We start from the raw sequence: 17699 nt of genomic DNA, 5'->3' as shown, positions 1-17699 counted from the left end.
GCACCATCCTCTTATTCACTCAGTCGCCCCCTTCTTTATAGCTATAATACATACAACACAAAATGTCGTCGTCTACAGCTGCTCCCCCCGGTACCCCCGAGTCCAAGCTCGCAACCCTCAAGGCCGCCGCGCTCAAAGCCTACTCGCAAAAAGATTACGCGATATCCGCCGAGCTCTACGCCAGCGCCTGCGAACTCCAGTCCACTATCCACGGCGAGAACAACCCTAAAAACGCGCATCTACTCTACCTCTATGGGCGCTCGCTTTTTGAAGTCGCAGTCAAGAAGAGCGATGTCCTCGGCGGTGTCAAGGAGGACAACAGCGCCAGCACCAAGGAGGTGAAGAAGGACTCTACAAAGAAGGAAAAGATAAAGGTAGAGGCAAAGCCATTGGAGACGGGCCAGAAGGCCGGCTTATTCCAGTTCACGGGTGACGAGAATTGGGACGACACGGACGAAGAGGACGAGGACGAGGAGGACGGCGACGAGAAGGACGAGAAGGAGAAAGCAGACGATGATGACGACTTTACGCTCGCGTGGGAGATACTAGACTACGCGCGCGTGCTATTCGAGAAGCAGTTATCCCCTGAGGCCAAGATCGAGCCAGAAACCAAGGCCGAGAACGGAACCACAGAGCCCGGGTCTGCCGATGCTGCTGCTGAATCCGAGCCCGCCGCCGAGTTGACAGAAGACGAGACCCACTCGCTCAAGGTCATGCTCGCCGACACCTACGACATCCTCGGCGAAGTCTCGCTCGAATCCGAGTCCTTTGCGCAAGCCGCCAAGGATCTTGCCTCCGCCCTGGACCTCAAGCTCACTCTCTACCCGCAAGAATCCACGCTCATCTCAGAAGCGCACTTCAAGCTCTCCCTTGCGCTCGAATTTACCGCCGCCGCAGAGGACGTTTCACCCAGCGACCGCGCCAAGGGTCGTGATGCCGCCGCCGAGCAGATGGAGAAGGCCATCGCATCCTGCCGCGCGCGCATCGCGAAGGAAGAAGCAGAGCTTGGCGCGGACGGGAGTGGTAAAGGCAAAGGGAAGAAGGTGGTCACGAAGAGTCTCAAGGACGCCCGGGAGATGGTTGAGGAGCTTGAGACGAGACTCGTGGATCTAAGAACGCCAGAAACGGTACCCGGCCAAGAGAAGCTGGAAGGTCTGTTGGGACAGCTGATCGGCGAGGACCAGGTCGGCGCCAAGAAGAGGATCGAGGAGGCCATGAGTAAGGCCAATGATCTGACCGGGCTGGTCAGGAAGAAGGTGAAGGTTGAAGAGCCTGCTCCTACGCCTGCGCCTGCGCCCGAAAAGAAGGAGCAGGAGAAGGTAGATGTTGTGGTTGGCGAGAGCAAGGGCGGCAAGAGAAAGCTTGACGACCTCGCTGAAGAGGCCGCACCAGAAGACCAGGGCGAGAAGAGCGAGGGCGAGAAGAGCGAGGGCGAGAATAAAAAGACCAAGACAGAGGAAAAGTAAACGATGTCCTGTATTCTTTTTTCTTCAAAACAGCTTTTTATTAATTTAACTACTGGGTTTTATTCTTTCTTTTTCTCTTCATTCCGTTGCAGAACAGGGGGTTTCCGCGCGCAGGTTGGGTTTTTTTTTTCTTTTATCTTAGTTTTGGCTTAAAGAAGGTGTAGTTTTACGTATGCCTGTATTAAGAAATTTGGATCAATGCCATGAAGGGAGAAAATGATGTATTGACCACTGTGGTGGCTAAGGTTGTTAAAACCAGTCGGCTACATAGATCTAGCTGGGCACCCATCAAACCCCGTTCTGAAAGGGAGGCCAACAGCCTTTTCTCAAAGACGGTACTTGGCTACTCGGGTTATAAAGATTCTAAAACCTAATTATGGCATGTTCATAGGCCCCCAAATTGGCAACAGTGTGCACGAGTGATAGTCTATGATTCACCATTCACTATATAAGCCGTCCCCTAGGACTTTGCAGGCAGAAATAGCCGGTGTTATCTACGCGATATACGTAGTAAATACTTCACCATACTCCGCCTCTTTTCATTTCCTTCCAGAAAGAGATGCAGCTGGTATGGCCGGTACCGGTGGGGATGGTGGATTCTCGAATCACTATCCGCGCTAAATTAATGGCCGATGAAGTTGATCTACGGGCAGTGTTTTTGTCGCCTCCATCTTTGCACTAAATATCTGCGTATCATATGCGCCTACCTACACGTAGCCACGTGCACATCCCCCCGAGTAGCTGGGAGGACTGGGACAATTAGGCCTAGCATCCGCCCACGGGATAGATGGGTGGTGAAACTGCAACAAGAATGGAGGACGCTTCATCCAGGTCGTGCGCTAATGCACTTAATAACCTCAGTTAAGTGCCCATCTGTGCAATGAGTCAACCATATCCAATAATCAATAAGAAAGAAAGGTTGATATTCCACCCACACGGTCACATCCCCACACATGCCGCTGGGGGCCGCGAAGTAAACCATAAACTTAATAGGCTTTTGTGGTGTGGGCTTGGCGTGGTGTGGCTAGAATTAACTTAAAGCGCAAAGAATGTCCTATAGAATGGAGCTCGAGCGTCTTTTTCCTTCTCTCTTTTTCCCTCCTTCCCCTCGGTACAGGGAATTTCCCAGTGTGTTTCCACTGGATAGTGGATCGAATGAGATCCCTCATATATGATCAATGGGCCATACATCTTCAGGCCGCCAATTAATCATTACCCCCAATTAATTGCAATAACCATGTTAGTGCACAACACCCAACGTGACCAACACAGCCAATTCTTAGGTGCACAAGGTCTTAAGGTAGAAGTAGGTGTAAAAAATGTGTCACATTATCTACATAATGCATACCTTGGCTATTCCCAACTTCAAGGCCGAAATATCACTGGCTCAAATTCTACAGAGAGTCAATCGGAACCTATAGCTAGCAATGGTGGCTCCCAACGTAGTAGTGATGCTTTTTGCGACCATCTATCACGGGAGCATTCTGTTGGTAGGACAGAAGCTAAGACAGAAGCCTTTTTGTTTTTCTGCCTTGAGGTTTAATCTCGATCCAGAACTTGTAACTCGTAAGCTATGCGTTGATAAACCCCAAACAGGAGGGAAGTGGTGAGAGGGTTAGCAAACGTTTTGTTTCTGGAGCTTTCTCTAAGGCCACAAGTGCCATTCACGTTGGACCTACGTTACTCTGCTTTCTTCTATTCTCTTGTTTAGTACTCTCTTTAGCCCGGTCATCATGTACTGGGTAAGTAGGAGATCAATGAAATGTGAAGTGCTAGAACACAAGCCAGATAGGTCTATCGGAAACACGGACTATAATGAAAGCTACCACGATGTTTTCATTCTTTGAGCGGAGATTTTTTTATTTGAAGATATATATATATATATATATTCATCAAGGGTATGTGAAGTAATCAGGCCGGCCCGAGCCCACCTCACCCCTCCCAATGGTGGGAACACAAGGCCGATAACACGTTGTAAATCGATACAATAAGGTAACACTCAAGCCCATTCTGGTCTTCTGATTTGAACATGCATTTATTCGTTTCCGACAGGTGTCCTAGATTGAAACGATTTTAACCACAACAAGGAAGGCTAGCCTCCATCAAACTAGAGTATGTACGTCTGGATTACATATTTTCCAAATATTCTCCTCCGTCTCCACTTGTATCTATATATATGATGGAATTGGGATCATCTGTTTCCTAGGATAGGATCAGGTGAAGTTGTGCGCGCCAAGTAAGGCTCCGTTTATATGACGGCAAGAATCCTTCTGCCTGAATATTAATTAATCGATACACAAACTTCATAGGGTTCAGGGCTTATCTCCGCTAATACATGTATTATACATCATATTATTAAGTGGACGCCTTCCCGTAAGCTATTGAACGTGTTCTATCGCAATAGAGGATGGTTTTCGAATAGACCAGGTTCCCGTAAGCATACGGTGTTTGATATGGATTCCCAAAAATCTAATCAGCGCCTAATACAAATTGGGTATCGCGAGGCCATTTTTTGGGACCATTTCTCGCGCTAGTAAGGTGTCCGTCCTCCCTATTGCAACGGATAGAAAACGGATAGAGTTCATGAATCAAATAGACCCCCCCCCCCCATAAGAAACACATAGACACACTGTTCTATTCGTTAGAACACCAAAATTTGATCTATCCGGCGATAGAACGCCCGCTATAGCTTACGGGAAGGCGTCCAGTATCAGTCAAATATGCGTTTCCAAGCCTCCTCCGCTGCGTATTAAATGGAACTACATTAATCCGATGGATCGAATGCAGAAAGTAAGGCACTGCCTTCTGTTTTGTATGTCGGTAAATCCCTGGATTATTACCCAATGAATGGCAAAAATAACCAGCCGGTCCAGTCGGGACTGCGTTTTTAGTTTTTTTTTTTTTTCTTTTCCCTCACCTTGGTTTTTTTTTTTTTTTTTTGCATGTTTGACGGCTGAGGTAGTCAATTCCATGTCAATGTATGTACATCAGTGGGTAATAAGTGATGGAACACAGCGATACCTGTTTTGGTAAAACACCACCAACATTAAGTGTTTGTACTTTCAGGGCGTTCCCATCACTTATTACCTTTCCCTGTACTTCCTGAAAGATCTGTCACATATTTCCTGATACACTGAGCTACCCACTATATATATATGTAATTAACGTCTCATTCAATCGGGCTGACTGCGGTGGATCCTGAATCTCGGAACACTTTTGTATTACATCAGGAAGAAAATTGTTTCTCAATATTCTGGCTCAGTCGCGAAGTCAGTTTAGTCATGAAACGTCCCAACTGAACCGACAATTATTCAGTGAGCCAGAATAGCAATGTTAATTTACCCTTAAGCTGCATCAAAGAGCTAATTTTTTTTCTTATCGTGCCGCGTCCCGGGAGTCTTCTCCCTTATCCGCGGATATTCCCATAGTCAATACGGTACAGTATCTATGTGTGTGCAGGTACATGTATCAGGTATACATGTATATAGTTATGTAACATCTCCATGGCTGCACATGCCTAACCGCAACCAAACTTCAACAAAGAGCAACGAAATAAGAACACTTCTTTGTGTTTGTAGACGGGAATTCGGTGCGCGATCTACACTAATACGTGGCGGGTAGGCGGAGCGCAAGGCAGGCTGTGAATAACGAGTGATAATCCATGACAGGCCCTTGGCAGTACATAATAAGCACTGCCCACCTCCCCTGCTCGAAACAGCTTCAATCACCCCGCAACCTCCCACCATTAACCAACCGTCTACGAATCTGCCCGTGCTTCCAGTGCCTCAATAAATAAAGGACTTATTGAAAAAAGAAATAAAGAATAGGATAGCGGTTATGGCCTCTCTTCAAAGCTTAGCCAACGAGCTCCTTTACGGAATAGCAGAGTACCTTGAACTTCCTGACCTTAACGCTCTTCTCCAGAGTTCCCGCCGCCTCTCTACCCTTCTTACTCCATCCTTCCGTAAGCTCTCTATCACCGCCCAGAATGCTCCTGCCGCGCTCTACTGCGCCGCCGCCGTGGGCGGAAACCGCCCACTAATCAGCCTACTCCTCGAGACTGGAGAAGGCATTACAGTCCTTAATGACAGCAGCCGTCGTCACCGCCCGGTGCACTCCTCGCCCAGCAAACCTAGCGAGGAGACTATCGAGTTTGTCCTCGCACAAGGCCCAAAGCTTGTTCTCCTCCGTCATGGGCTCGCCCTTCACTGGGCAGCATCGAAGGGCCACACATCCCTCGTTAAGGCGCTCCTTAACAGCGGCGCCAGTGTCTCAGACCGTGACATGAAATACTCCACAACCGCACTACACCAGGCGTGTGCGGGGCCCCCGCACGCCAACGATAAGGTTATTAACTACCTTCTCGACCATGGCGCCGACATGGCCGCAGTAGATAACAACGGCCGTCCCGTCCTCGACTGGGCCGTCAAGAAAGGAAACAATACCGCGACTGAGCTGCTCATAAAGCGTAGTGTCGACATCAATAGACATAACAAGACTAATGGTGCTACAGCCCTACATACAGCGTCGACGCTGCACGATGGGACTATTGTCAAGATGCTGCTGGAGAACGGGGCCGACGTCAATTCGAAGGATTACTGCGGGATGACGGCCCTACACGTGGCTGCCTCGAGGGGACATGAGGCGGCCGTGAGACTGCTGCTGGAGAATGGCGCAGATATCAATGCGCAAGATGGAAGGCACTCGTCACCTCTACATTTAGCGGCACAAGGTGAGATCTTCTGTCTCTATATTCAGAAACCCACCCATGATGTTTAGTTTGCTTATTTTGTCTTATGATTTGGGGGAGAAGGGCTGATGTATTCGTGGTGAAATCTTTGCAGGTTGGCCGAGGTGAAGAAACAAAACAGGTTTTTATGACTATGACCCATTGACGAACTACAAAAAACAAAAAACAAAAATACGACAAAAATACGAATGCCGGAGTATTCTTTTCCGTAACCGGACTCTTTTCTATATGTTCTTTTCTTTCTTTCTTTTCGGCTTCATGAAGAGGGCCGCTGAAATCGTAGAGACAAAGGATGTATCAAAGGGGGCAAACGCAGAAGGAAAAACTCTACGAAGGAAATGAATCAAATGGTTTTGATTCTACTTTTCGGCATTAAATTGTACGGCCTGAGGTCTAATAACACAAAGGAGGGGAAACAAACAAAAACATTATCTGTGGTAGGAAATAGCTTAACTTGATAGACTGTGAATTCAACACAGCCCACAACAACCTCTAGAGTAGCTTTCTACAATGCGTTTATCCTAAAACAGATGGATCTACACTAACGGCTGCGGCGCAGTTAAGCTTAAACCGGGTACGTCACTTTGGATCCGAGATCTCTAGAAGCACATAATATTCCTTTTGAAATTATTATAGAAAACACTCAACAGATATATATAAAAGGCACGCTATAAAACGCTGCAAAAACGAAACGCAAGTATTTTTTGCAATGAAGAATAAAAAAAAAACTCCCACTAAAACGTAAAATGAACATATAAAATTCCCTCCAAAATCTCGTATCAAGTTTAAGTAACAACCCTACACAGGCAGGCAAGTCTCTGTTAGCAAAGCTAATCCATGAATGTCTTCGGACAGGTCCTACCATCATAGTCTTTTGTCTGATCATGTTCTGGATACACACCTAGACATAATCGTAGGGTCTGCTCCCCTCGGACTGTAATGCTGTCTTGCCTTGATAATCTCCATAAACTCCTTCGTCTTGTCGTCCCTGTTCTTGATTACGCATTCTACCCAGTTCATGGGTAGATCCCAGTACGCCTCCTTGAACGCATCGTACTTCTCTCCGAGGGTCATCTTATCGGCGCAGATGAGAGCCAGGAAATGCTCTAATACGGTCCACACTCCTTTGACCTCATCACGGTCTATAAACTCCGTAAGGAACCCGTAACCAACTCCTACATCTGCCCGAACCTGGTTGGCCGCCTCTACAGATCGGAACTTGATACCCTTGTTGCTTGTGACAGCTGAGAGATAGTTGACACAAGTCTTCTCTGAAAGTTGGTGCATAAACGCCGGGAAGAGGTCGTCGTCAAGACCAGGGTAAAGATCTACAATATAGGAGCGCATGGTGGTCACCATGGTGTCCATATCGTTCCCTCCATACCAAACAGCGGTGAAGAGGTTCTTGACTGGTGGCCTCAAGTCGTTGAAGATGATCTCTATGATTTGGGCTAGACAGTATGTGGCTAGATCTACGAAACCGTTCATTGCGTCCTCCAACGAGCGTCGAATCTCGTCTTCGTATTTCTTGCTGAGTAGTGGTGCGACACGGTCTGAGATTTCCTGTGTGTAGGCAGCACATCTTATTTGGTCATTCGCGACGGACATCATGTATTCTAGGATACCGTCGGGAAGGTCATCAAGGTCTTCCCTGCTAGAAGCCTTAATGTGCTTGCCGACCTCTTGCTCAATGACTTGCTGCCATTTTGTTTGTCGGTATTTGAGTAGGCGGACACACTCATCAACAACACCAGACACAACGTTTCCTTTTGAAGAGTCAAGGGCAACATTGAGCTGCTGGTTGATCATGGTGAACATAGTTGGTACAGACGACATATGCCATTTCCCGTCCTCCTCGTTTGGTTGATGGGTTCTTTGCACAAAGTCTTTAGTGTCGTCTTCGATAATGTTGTTCATCCATTCCTCCATCTTCATGACGATGAGTTGCGTGTATTCCTTCAAGAGGTCGGCTTCACGGCCGTCAATGACATGCGGTTTCAAATCAATGCTACGGATACCGAGTGTCTTCATGCCCTTGTTGTATTCACCATTCCAGCGAATGATGGATAACAGACTCTGACCATCGAGGTCAGGTTTGTCAATCTGTTCCTTGAGAAAATCATGCATAAGATCATGATAAATCTTAAGGTAGGTATCGAAAATCTTCCAGCGTGGAGGAACAAGCTTGGTGAATTCACTCCTAACGGTGCGGAGATCATCAAAATACCAATTTAAGCACTCCTCGAGGCCTTCAGGGTCATTCTCAAACTCTTCCTTTGCTTGTTCGAATTTTGCTTGGACGGAAGCATTGATACAAGCCAGGAATTTCTCCTTGTATCCTCTTGCGACCTTAGGCCCTTTTTGTATTGATTTGAACCTGAAACGCCGAGATTAGAAAGGTAATTGTAATAAAGTTGAACGGACTATAGTTCAACTTACCTTGAAGCAATCTCTTGATGTGATGTCTGGGCCTCTTGAAGGGCCACCACTTTCTCGTCTGACCGTTCCTCGGCATCAACAATCTTTGCTAGCCGAACAACCAAACTCTTATTCCCAGCCCGAACTAGCTCAATGAGACTCATCGCAATGATCCCCACCCTCTCATCAAACAGCCCGACGGTATCTTCGAGAGGTGCAAAGTAGCCCTCAAGCGTTCCCTTCACATCGTTGTCCGTACGTTCGCTTTGGTGCATGACATCTGCCTTAAAATCTTGCAATTGGGTGATTGCAAAGTGCACGGGTAATATATTAGGCATTTCGTTCGTCAGTGCTATATTCACGAGGTCATTAGCCCATATACTCTTATTGGGGCCCGTACCCGCCTGTATATACAATCTCCAGAGTCGCTTTCCAGCATACGGCCTACTTCATTGAGCTTAATATCAAGCCCCTGTAGGCTTGATTTAATCTCTTCCACTGCGACAAAGTTCCGGTGAATTTCGAAATCTTCCCCAGTCAGCTGAAGGCCCTCCCAAAACATCGCCAGCGGGTGTCTCAAACCTTGTTTATTAGAGGAAACTCATGGATCATATTCTCTGCTTCGGCGCATAGTTTATCTATCTGCCAATTATTCCAATCAGCCAAGCCCCCCACCAAATCGTGATCCCACGGTCGCTACGGAGAAGGGGGTAAAGGACGGACTTTCATCATCTCCTCCTTAATCGCGTGCAGCGTCTTCTGCCCATCGACAATCGCCCGAATGCCAGACTACACACACATTAGCACCCCCGACACCAACAAAGCTCCAGACGCACCATACCTGCGTGACCTCGATCTGGTTCTGCAGGCCGGACTTGAGCTGCGCGTCGACATGTGTTTTCTTCCTCGTGAACTCTGACTTCAGGGCAGCTATCTTGTCAAGGTCCTGGAAAGCGGGTTAGTTGAGCTAGCTAGGCCCGGCGCGGGGGGGGGGGGTTGATAGCGAAGCTTACCTCGGGGTGTCGCAGGAGCTCGGAGAGCTTCACGGAGATTATATCGGCGTCGTCCATGGCACCGACCTAGGGGGGTGGATTGGTTGTTGATCGCGAAGTAACGTGGGGTTTGGTACCTAAGCAGCGGGCCGACGTGTGCGGCTCGTGTGTGTGTGTGTGCTATGCTAGCTAGCGCGCGTGTACCCCCCCCCAAGACAACGGGGGAGAAACAAACAGCTGTCAGCAGATGGGGTGCGTTGAAACATGATGGTTATACATGATGGTTATACAAGAAGCAGAGCAATCGCTATGTTCATTAAGGCCGTTAATTTGTAGATTTAAAACATGTCTTTTACTGACAGGGAGATCATTGGGGGAATGATTAAAATCACTTGTTTCGGTACACAGCTCAGGCAAAAGAAATACATACATGCACTTTAGTTCATTCCAGTACTCCCCCGAGTGATCCAGTATGACTACAGGTATTCCGCTCACACCAACCACATAGACAAATGTAACCTCTAACCATCTCTATAATCCCACGCCGCCCTTTCGCTCTTTCCCGGAAGCCTCAACACAGGCATAACTTCCCCCGTGTTCCCCTCCTCTCCACTCCCCACTCCTCCACAAACCAATCACCACACCCCTATTGGTCAAACATGCAGCAAACAAGGCAGGGCACGCAAGAGAGTATTCTAGACTAGCAGCAAAGATGGATGGATGGGACAGCATATGCACGTACTCACCCCAGGCAGCGTATCCCAATCCTCAACCCTCTGTTGGACGACATGCTTGAACCTCAACCATTTGCGCTGCTAAAACACATTCACCCGGCAGGCCCCTCCGGGTGAAGCATCAGGCAGGCACGGTAACCATGCATCAACTGCTCGTACCGGGAGGTGACTGCGCTGCAGCCGCAATATAGAGTATCAGTACTGTGCCTGTCGAGCGTGCGGAGTGATGATAAGGGAAAAATTCCATTCGAAATAAAAGCCAATGCCCACCAGGCTGTATCACGACATAGATCACTTGACAAAAGAAGGCCAACTGAAGTGGGTTTCAATTCCATACATACATACAGGATACCTAAGTAAAGTATTTTGGCAAGGGGAAAAAAAAAAAGAAACGAAAAAAACAAAAAAATGAACAAGTCACCAAATACCTATTGCACCAGACGGCCTATCCCTTTCTTGTACCACGCTAATTCAAAGAATCAGGCGGGGTTCAGAGGGGAAACCCAGAAAACAAAGGCCATGCAAAGAAGAAAGATAGGAAAAAACCACAGGTACCAACACAGTATTATACGACGACGAATCGTATAGAAATAATGCTAAAGAAATATGAAATCATTCCATCATGATCCACACCCTAACCTTGGAAAAGAGATAATGAGCTCAAGGAAAATAAAAGTGAAATAAGGAGTTTCAACAAAAAAGACAACCACCAAAGAGCCATAAAATAAAGGTTCAAACAGAATCGAAACCCAATCCCTTGTGTTTTGTTTTTTTATTTGTTTTTTTCTGAGGTACCCTTACAACTCCATTCCTACAAAGATCCAATTGTCGCTTGTGATTTCATCATCCGATGACGATGAGTAGGACGAATCAATGCTGGAGAAGCTGCCACTGCGGCCGGAACCACTAGAGCTGTTTGAAGAGAAGCTGTCGCTTCTTCTTGAGGCGTTATCGATAGAAGGCGCGGGAAGCCAGTGAGAAAGAGTAATAAGTTCGAAACCGACCCAGCCGAAATCGCGGATGAGGCCATCTACACAAGTTATTAGTAATGATCAATGATTGAGATCGGGAAGGTAGCCATACGAATTCCGTCTGTTTTTCGGTCCAGAGCAATGACGAGGCGGTCACAATTGAAACACTCTGTAGCAAGCTCAATAAGCGCGATGAGTCTACAACAAAGAAATTAGCAAACCGAAACTCAACAATCGCGATTGAGATCAGAGTCAACAACAACATACCCATGTTTCAACTGCGTGCCCTCCACACTCTCAAAGAACAAAAACAACGTCTTCTCGACCCTCCCTCTCCCAACCTTGTCAACGACAAACCCTCTAAAGCTTGCACCGCCCATGTAGTCCCAAACCTCAATAAACTGCAACTCGCTCTTTCCCCCATTGCTGTAATGACTGTGATTGTTGTCGTTCTTGTTGTTATTGTTGCTGTCGAAGAAAACCGAGCCCATCGAATCAGAAACACTCTTCGAATTGTTCCCTCCACCAAGGAAAATCCGTTTCATGTCTCTACAAAGCAGTCTCTCACACTCCTTTGCGATGGTTCTCGATGCCCCCTTCCCGTTACTGGCGCGGGTACTGCGCCGGCTGGAAGGGGGACTTGGGTTTCCCGAGGGGGCCTCAGGAGCGCCACTGGACCCCTATATTCACATATCGAATCAGTTATTCAATTCGTGACTGGATGAATTCATTGAACATTAGAATTATGGTAACAACATACCGTCCGCGCCGGTCGAACAGTAATGGAAACTTTGAAGGCCGGTAGGGCTCGACTTGCTGGTAGCGTAACAGCTGGCCTCAATGCGGGCCCTCGGGGCGGGAGCCGCAGAAGGCCTGCTTTGATTATTACTACTATTACTTGGTTTACTACTCATCATCGCCATAATCCTTAATGTCACGGGGGCTGTTGTTTAAAAAAGGTTTTTCTTGTGTGGACGAAGAGTGAAGATTTGCTTTTGATAGTTTATCAAAAGCCGAGCGATAAGTAGATAATAGTTCTGGTTAGATAGATAGATATCTAAAGGGTCAGACAATAATATTTGTTCTGAAGTAGGAAGGAAGTAAGTACTGTTGAGGGTTTGTTGCAGAGTGCGATGATGATGCAAGGAAGGAAAGGGAAAGAAGAGTTCTGCGGGAAGCGAGGGTGAGCTTTGACTTTATGGTCCTTTCGCTAGTGTCCCACTACCCATTACCACTACCGGTGGTGGCGTTTCGAACACCAGTTTACTAACGATAATTTCTCTACCAGGGCCCTCCCTCTCTTCCTCACCCATGCCAGAGATTGCTAGACTGAACGAGAAGCATCTACATACAGCAGCAGCATCAGCATCAGCATCAGCAGCTTGCTTGCTTGGGTCGCCTGAATTCGTGCATCCTACATGATACATGATGCTGCTGCTGCATATGCAATCTCTAGAGTATTTTGCAATTTACAATTTATTCCAGCAAATCCGTGCCTCGAAACAATGGCACCCTCATCCCACCCGTCATCAAATCGAATCGTGCTTTCCAATCCTGATCGACAGGCAGACGGAGAGACAGACCAGAGAGAGACCAGACATAGAAATAAAGACGTCCCCAAAAATAAAATTAAAAAAAAAAAAAAAAAAAAATTCCAATTTCAACGGGCTGGAACAAATAAGCCAATCCTTGAACCCAGCCAAAAATCAGCGGAAAAGGAAAAAATAAAATAAAAAAGAATCCACCAACCAGACATCAGCGCAAACGAACAGATCAACCGTTAACTGTGTATCTTTGCCGCCCAACCCGCCACGAGCTTCCTGAACCGGGGTGTGCACGTGGATCCGGAACGCTGGGAGGGAGAGAGAGGGAACCAAACAAGGTGAGTGGATGTGTGAGGGTGGGCATGCTGCATGTTTGGTTGGCTCGTTGCTCGGCTGGACGGTTGCGAGTGAGTGAGGCTGCGAAAAAAGGACCCTTTCAAAACCTCCCACTCAGTCTCGTCCGCTAACTGTGTGTGTGACAGTGTGTGTAGCACTGGTGATGGTTGCAGTGGTCTGGGGAAACCTCTTGGCGGGGGAGAAACGGGGAGAAACAAAATCCAGAAGGGTCTGCGAAACATCACACCCTACATGATGCACTGACGTTTTTGGGCTATCTTTTTGTGCTGCGTTTCCCAGGAAAAACAGCGTTCAGTCCTGACTTCAATTGGGCGCACTCAAGACACTCTACGTCACTCGCTTATGCACCACCACGAGAGAGAGGCAGACAGCCATCTAGCTGTTCATGATGTTACAGCACTATGTAACTTCCTACAACAGAGAAACAAAAGATAGCGAGAGAGGCAATTAGGAAGCACTCCACTATGAACACGTCTTTGAGGGGGGGCACAACAACTCGAATCCAGCGTCACCTGCCATGCCGGCCTCCTCTTCCTCCTTCTGTGTAGGCAGATAGCTAGGTGGACAAGGCAGATCTGATTTCCAGCAGGTCTGAGGGTGCAATCGGCGCGATAATTTGCGTGGGCATGCGCTGCATGGCCGTTTTCATCATAACGATTGCTTTTTCCTTCTTCCCTTTTCTCGTCGTGGGATAGTCGGATAGATAGTCATGATGATATATCATAAATTAATTGAGAGAGTCGCCAGTGTCTGAACTAAGGAATCTGGAGGGGAAGTCAGCATAAGCCATAAGCCATAAGCCATATAAGAGTATGTGCTCTGTGTAATTGCAGCTATCATAATAGCTACCTAGCTACATACATGGTACCAGTACTTTACATGCCGTGGAGGTTGCACAAAATTGATCTCAACTCTACCTGAGAATGTAGGTATGGCAGAGTACGGTAGGTACAAGGCCGTGGCTCTCAATTGCTGCCATTAATACTCCTGCCTCACAGCAGCTGCGGTTGGTGATGAAACGGGCTGCAGTGAGGGTTTGAGATTGTCAGTGCAAAGAGAGCAATTGGTCGTGTGTGCACTCACTACTGTCTGGATACTTATCCTCACTGCACTGACTGACTGAGGAGGATGAGGAGGTTGATATCGATCAGTTGCGCGCAATCGTACGCTACTCCTTGCCAAGGAAGGGTAGTTACGGGTCTGGGCGGGTGTGTGTTTCTGATATCGCGGCTCTTTTATATCGCTACCTGCAGACAACTCAACTCCGTGGTTTCACATGCCAATTAAGTGAAATGATACCTGCAACCACAAATAGAGACTTTTGAGATTAACCCACAACCACTATCGTGGGTTATTATTACTAGTAGCAGTACCAATCCTCCAACAGTACTAGCAACTACATACCACAGAGTACTAGTGAGCACCGCCTGCAAGCCACACACTCGCATCCCTGTCTTGTTCTAAGTTCTTGTCCCAAGAGTCCTACCTAAGCAGAGTGTAACCCAAAACCCAAAACCCAAACCCAAACCCAGGTCGGCGTGTGTGACGTCAGGCAGACGTACCGGGTTCCGACCTTTTTCTTGTCAGAACTATCGTTACCAAGGCAGTTTCTCTACTACCATGAGCCAGCGAGAGTGAGATCATCATGCTTTTGCGAACCGTATAAGTAGCGATTGGGGAGCGGAAGGCGGGGGGGGAACTTTCTTTAAATTAATTGTCGAAATAAACCCTGAGGATATTCACGGTCTATCCATTCCTGCCTACGTATCTCTTTTTTTTTTTTATATCACTTCTACGGACATAATATACAAGTGCATACAAAGCAATGCCCGCACATCCACACACAACTTCAACCACAACCGCCCCGGCTCCGGCTACGGGTACGGGCACAGACATCAATAAGACGAGCCACGGAACACGGGAAACCGGGTTCCCCGAGCCACTATCGTTGTAAGTTCCCCCATCCCTCCCCCCGCATCCCTCCCCCGCATCCCTCCTCCTCCCCGCATCCCTACCTTGCTCCCTTGCATGAAATCCCCACCCTGCCCTGCATACACCCCCTCCTAACACCACAAACCCACGCACAGGGAACGCAACACCACCCTCCCGCACCAAGAGGCGCAGACGGCACCGCACGAAGAGCTCGACACGGCGGTGATAACAGGGAAGCACCACCGGCACCGGCCGCACGTGCGGCACCACCACAACAGGGAGAAGGCGGAGCGCGCGCAGGCGGAGATGTATTCGGGGCTGCGGGTGGAGGAGAATGTTGATGCCGAGGGCAAAGGGAAGGGCGTGGTGAAGAGGGTGTTGGGGAGGTTGAGTTGTGGGGCGATATAGTGGGGGGGGGGGGGAATTGGGGAGTGTACGATAGGGAGAGGGGTGTTGTATGATATTTCTTTTTACTGTTTTTTTGGTTACGGCTATGGTTTGGTTATGATAGCTTCTGTATTTTACCTACTGGATGGATATTTAGCTCTGGGAGGGAATTAATGGAATAATACTCGCTCAAAATACCTACTCGGAATACTAAAAACACTCACAATCAAACCGACAAGGATACAGCTTCTAGAAGTTCCCCCTCCTAGCTTTCCCCAGACTTTTTGTTTTTCTTTTTCTTCCTGTTCTTTTTTCCCGCCCCCAGGCTGGGCTGGTTATCAATTCCAAGGCCCGAATCGAAACCCGGCTGGCAGTCGACCACAGGAAAAACAAAACGGCAGCCAGCAGCCACCACACACACCGGGCCCCAGACCCGATAAGAAAAAGCTTGAGGCGTGAGTCTCTCTGCACGGGTCCACCTGGTCTCTAGCTATTCTACCGGTAGAGTACCTACTGTGCTGCAACGATAGTTACCGAGTGGCACTCCCAGCAAGCCCTCTATCTACCCCTCTAGATCTCACCAGTGCCAGACACAGCAATGAGCCTCACTAGCACTAGTAGCGGTAGTGACAGCGACACCCCGCCCCCGCACCCGCTCGTCTTCCCGCTGTACCTCCTCCCGCCACTCCCCTTCCTCCCGCGCGCCCTAAACCCCGCACGCAGCAAGAAGCCCACCGCCAGCGCCGGCGCCAACGCCGCACCGCCACCAGAATCCCACCTCCCCGGCCACGCGCAGTACATCAAGTGCCGCAGCTGCCTCAGCGACCTGTGTCCCACCAGTAGCATCATCTCCAAAGGCACTCCCCCCCCCCCCACCTGCCCCCATCCCCGTCATTCCCCATCCTCCCCCCCCGCCGCACCCGGACCGCAGCTAACAGTACACAACAATGAACAGGCTTCACCGGCCGCCACGGCCGCGCCTACCTCCTCTCCATCCTCCCCGCCGCGGGGATCACCCTCACACCGCCGATCCCGCGCCAGCTCATCACGGGGCTGCACACAGTGTCGGACATGTCGTGCGCCGTGTGCAGCGAGGACATCGGGTGGAAGTACGTCAGTGCCGAGAAGGAGGACCAGCGCTACAAGGTGGGCAAATACATTCTGGAGCGGGAGCGGGTCGTGAAGGTGAGTGCGTGGGAGCAGGCGGCGGGGCCGGCGATGGAGGGCGGGAGGGGAGAGGCGGTGGATGTGGATGTGGACGATGAGGCGGAGCTGGAGGAGCTGTTTTTGGGCCTGTGGACGCCGGAGGGCGCGGAGAGGAGGAGGAGGGCGAGGGTGAGGGTGTGATTGGGGGTGTGGGGTACTTGGGGGAGGACTTTTTTTTGTGACTTTGGGATGGGGTTAGTTTTGGTTTTGGTTTTGGTTTGGTTTGGTTATTTGCTGTGCCTTTTTAGCTATTAGTCCCCTCTCTCTCCCTTTGGCCAAGTGGTACCGCTGAGTGATCCATGATGTTTTTTTTCCCACGACCCTTCTTTTTGCTCCTTTTTATGAGACATGGCATGAGTTCTCAATTGCTCTGGTAGACGGTGCATTGAAGCCTGTGCAAGTAATCTCGTGGTGTGCCCGTGTCAATGATCAACCATGTCGCTATTTTGCCCCCAGCTAGTGGGTGGGATCTGGTTAGTAACAAATTGATGATACGAGTGATGGACTGTGATGCACCACAACCATAACAACCTTAACAACCATAACCATAACTACAACTATAACTACTAGAGTGCTAAGAGCGGATGTGATAGATAGAGGTGTGGAGAGATTCGGATAGGCATAGAAAGTGTAGGCGCGTAGTTTCAAATATGTGGCTGATTACACCCAGGTTTTCTATTTTCTTTCGTACTGTTACTCTATGGATCCATTCTTTTCGTTAACATCTAACTGATGATATTACGATTACGCTATGGAGTGTGAGATTCGAGAATGAAAAAAAGGAAAAGGAAAAGGAAGAGAAAAGTACAGACACCATGTATGTACCACCACAAAAAAAACTTATACATGTACCCTTTCTACAACACCTAACTTCTACACCGTTTTGTGTTATTATATACCGGCGTTAGCAACATTAGTATTAGCACGTTAGTGTTAGCGCAT

At 48.5% G+C, this 17699-nt stretch overlaps 7 protein-coding genes across 7 annotated transcripts; 4 read left to right on the top strand and 3 right to left on the bottom strand.

Moving 5' to 3' along the window:
• Positions 1-62: 62 nt before the first annotated feature.
• Positions 63-1466, top strand: LAJ45_03964 (uncharacterized protein; the record flags this gene model as incomplete). Its single annotated transcript, XM_046113546.1, has 2 exons — positions 253-272; positions 323-1466. 2 exons carry the CDS (start codon positions 253-255, stop codon positions 1464-1466), a joined length of 1164 nt encoding a protein of 387 aa, XP_045973275.1.
• Positions 1467-5303: 3837 nt separating this feature from the next.
• LAJ45_03963 (uncharacterized protein) lies at positions 5304-6245 on the top strand (the record flags this gene model as incomplete). The annotated part of the gene is made up of 1 exon (XM_046113545.1): positions 5304-6245. The coding sequence occupies one exon, from the start codon at positions 5304-5306 to the stop codon at positions 6243-6245; it is 942 nt and encodes a 313-aa protein (XP_045973274.1).
• An 853-nt stretch (positions 6246-7098) lies between these two features.
• LAJ45_03962 (uncharacterized protein) lies at positions 7099-9704 on the bottom strand (the record flags this gene model as incomplete). Its single annotated transcript, XM_046113544.1, has 7 exons — positions 7099-8593; positions 8656-8986; positions 9049-9106; positions 9217-9276; positions 9358-9423; positions 9476-9580; positions 9648-9704. 7 exons carry the CDS (start codon positions 9702-9704, stop codon positions 7099-7101), a joined length of 2172 nt encoding a protein of 723 aa, XP_045973273.1.
• A 1453-nt stretch (positions 9705-11157) lies between these two features.
• On the bottom strand, positions 11158-12254 carry LAJ45_03961 (uncharacterized protein; the record flags this gene model as incomplete). Its single annotated transcript, XM_046113543.1, has 5 exons — positions 11158-11390; positions 11444-11529; positions 11599-12011; positions 12092-12147; positions 12221-12254. The coding sequence occupies 5 exons, from the start codon at positions 12252-12254 to the stop codon at positions 11158-11160; spliced, it is 822 nt and encodes a 273-aa protein (XP_045973272.1).
• A 1705-nt stretch (positions 12255-13959) lies between these two features.
• Positions 13960-14680, bottom strand: LAJ45_03960 (uncharacterized protein; the record flags this gene model as incomplete). The annotated part of the gene is made up of 4 exons (XM_046113542.1): positions 13960-13996; positions 14150-14255; positions 14316-14347; positions 14637-14680. The coding sequence occupies 4 exons, from the start codon at positions 14678-14680 to the stop codon at positions 13960-13962; spliced, it is 219 nt and encodes a 72-aa protein (XP_045973271.1).
• Positions 14681-15057: 377 nt separating this feature from the next.
• On the top strand, positions 15058-15572 carry LAJ45_03959 (uncharacterized protein; the record flags this gene model as incomplete). The annotated part of the gene is made up of 2 exons (XM_046113541.1): positions 15058-15182; positions 15320-15572. 2 exons carry the CDS (start codon positions 15058-15060, stop codon positions 15570-15572), a joined length of 378 nt encoding a protein of 125 aa, XP_045973270.1.
• Positions 15573-16149: 577 nt separating this feature from the next.
• LAJ45_03958 (uncharacterized protein) lies at positions 16150-16898 on the top strand (the record flags this gene model as incomplete). Its single annotated transcript, XM_046113540.1, has 2 exons — positions 16150-16408; positions 16507-16898. The coding sequence occupies 2 exons, from the start codon at positions 16150-16152 to the stop codon at positions 16896-16898; spliced, it is 651 nt and encodes a 216-aa protein (XP_045973269.1).
• Positions 16899-17699: the final 801 nt, after the last annotated feature.

Source organism: Morchella importuna (assembly GCF_003444635.1).
Source record: "Morchella importuna strain M04M26 chromosome Unknown Morimp01GS009, whole genome shotgun sequence".
Classification (NCBI taxonomy): domain Eukaryota; kingdom Fungi; phylum Ascomycota; class Pezizomycetes; order Pezizales; family Morchellaceae; genus Morchella; species Morchella importuna.
Note: the sequence above shows the minus strand (reverse complement) of the source record. Positions and strands in the feature narration are given on the sequence as shown.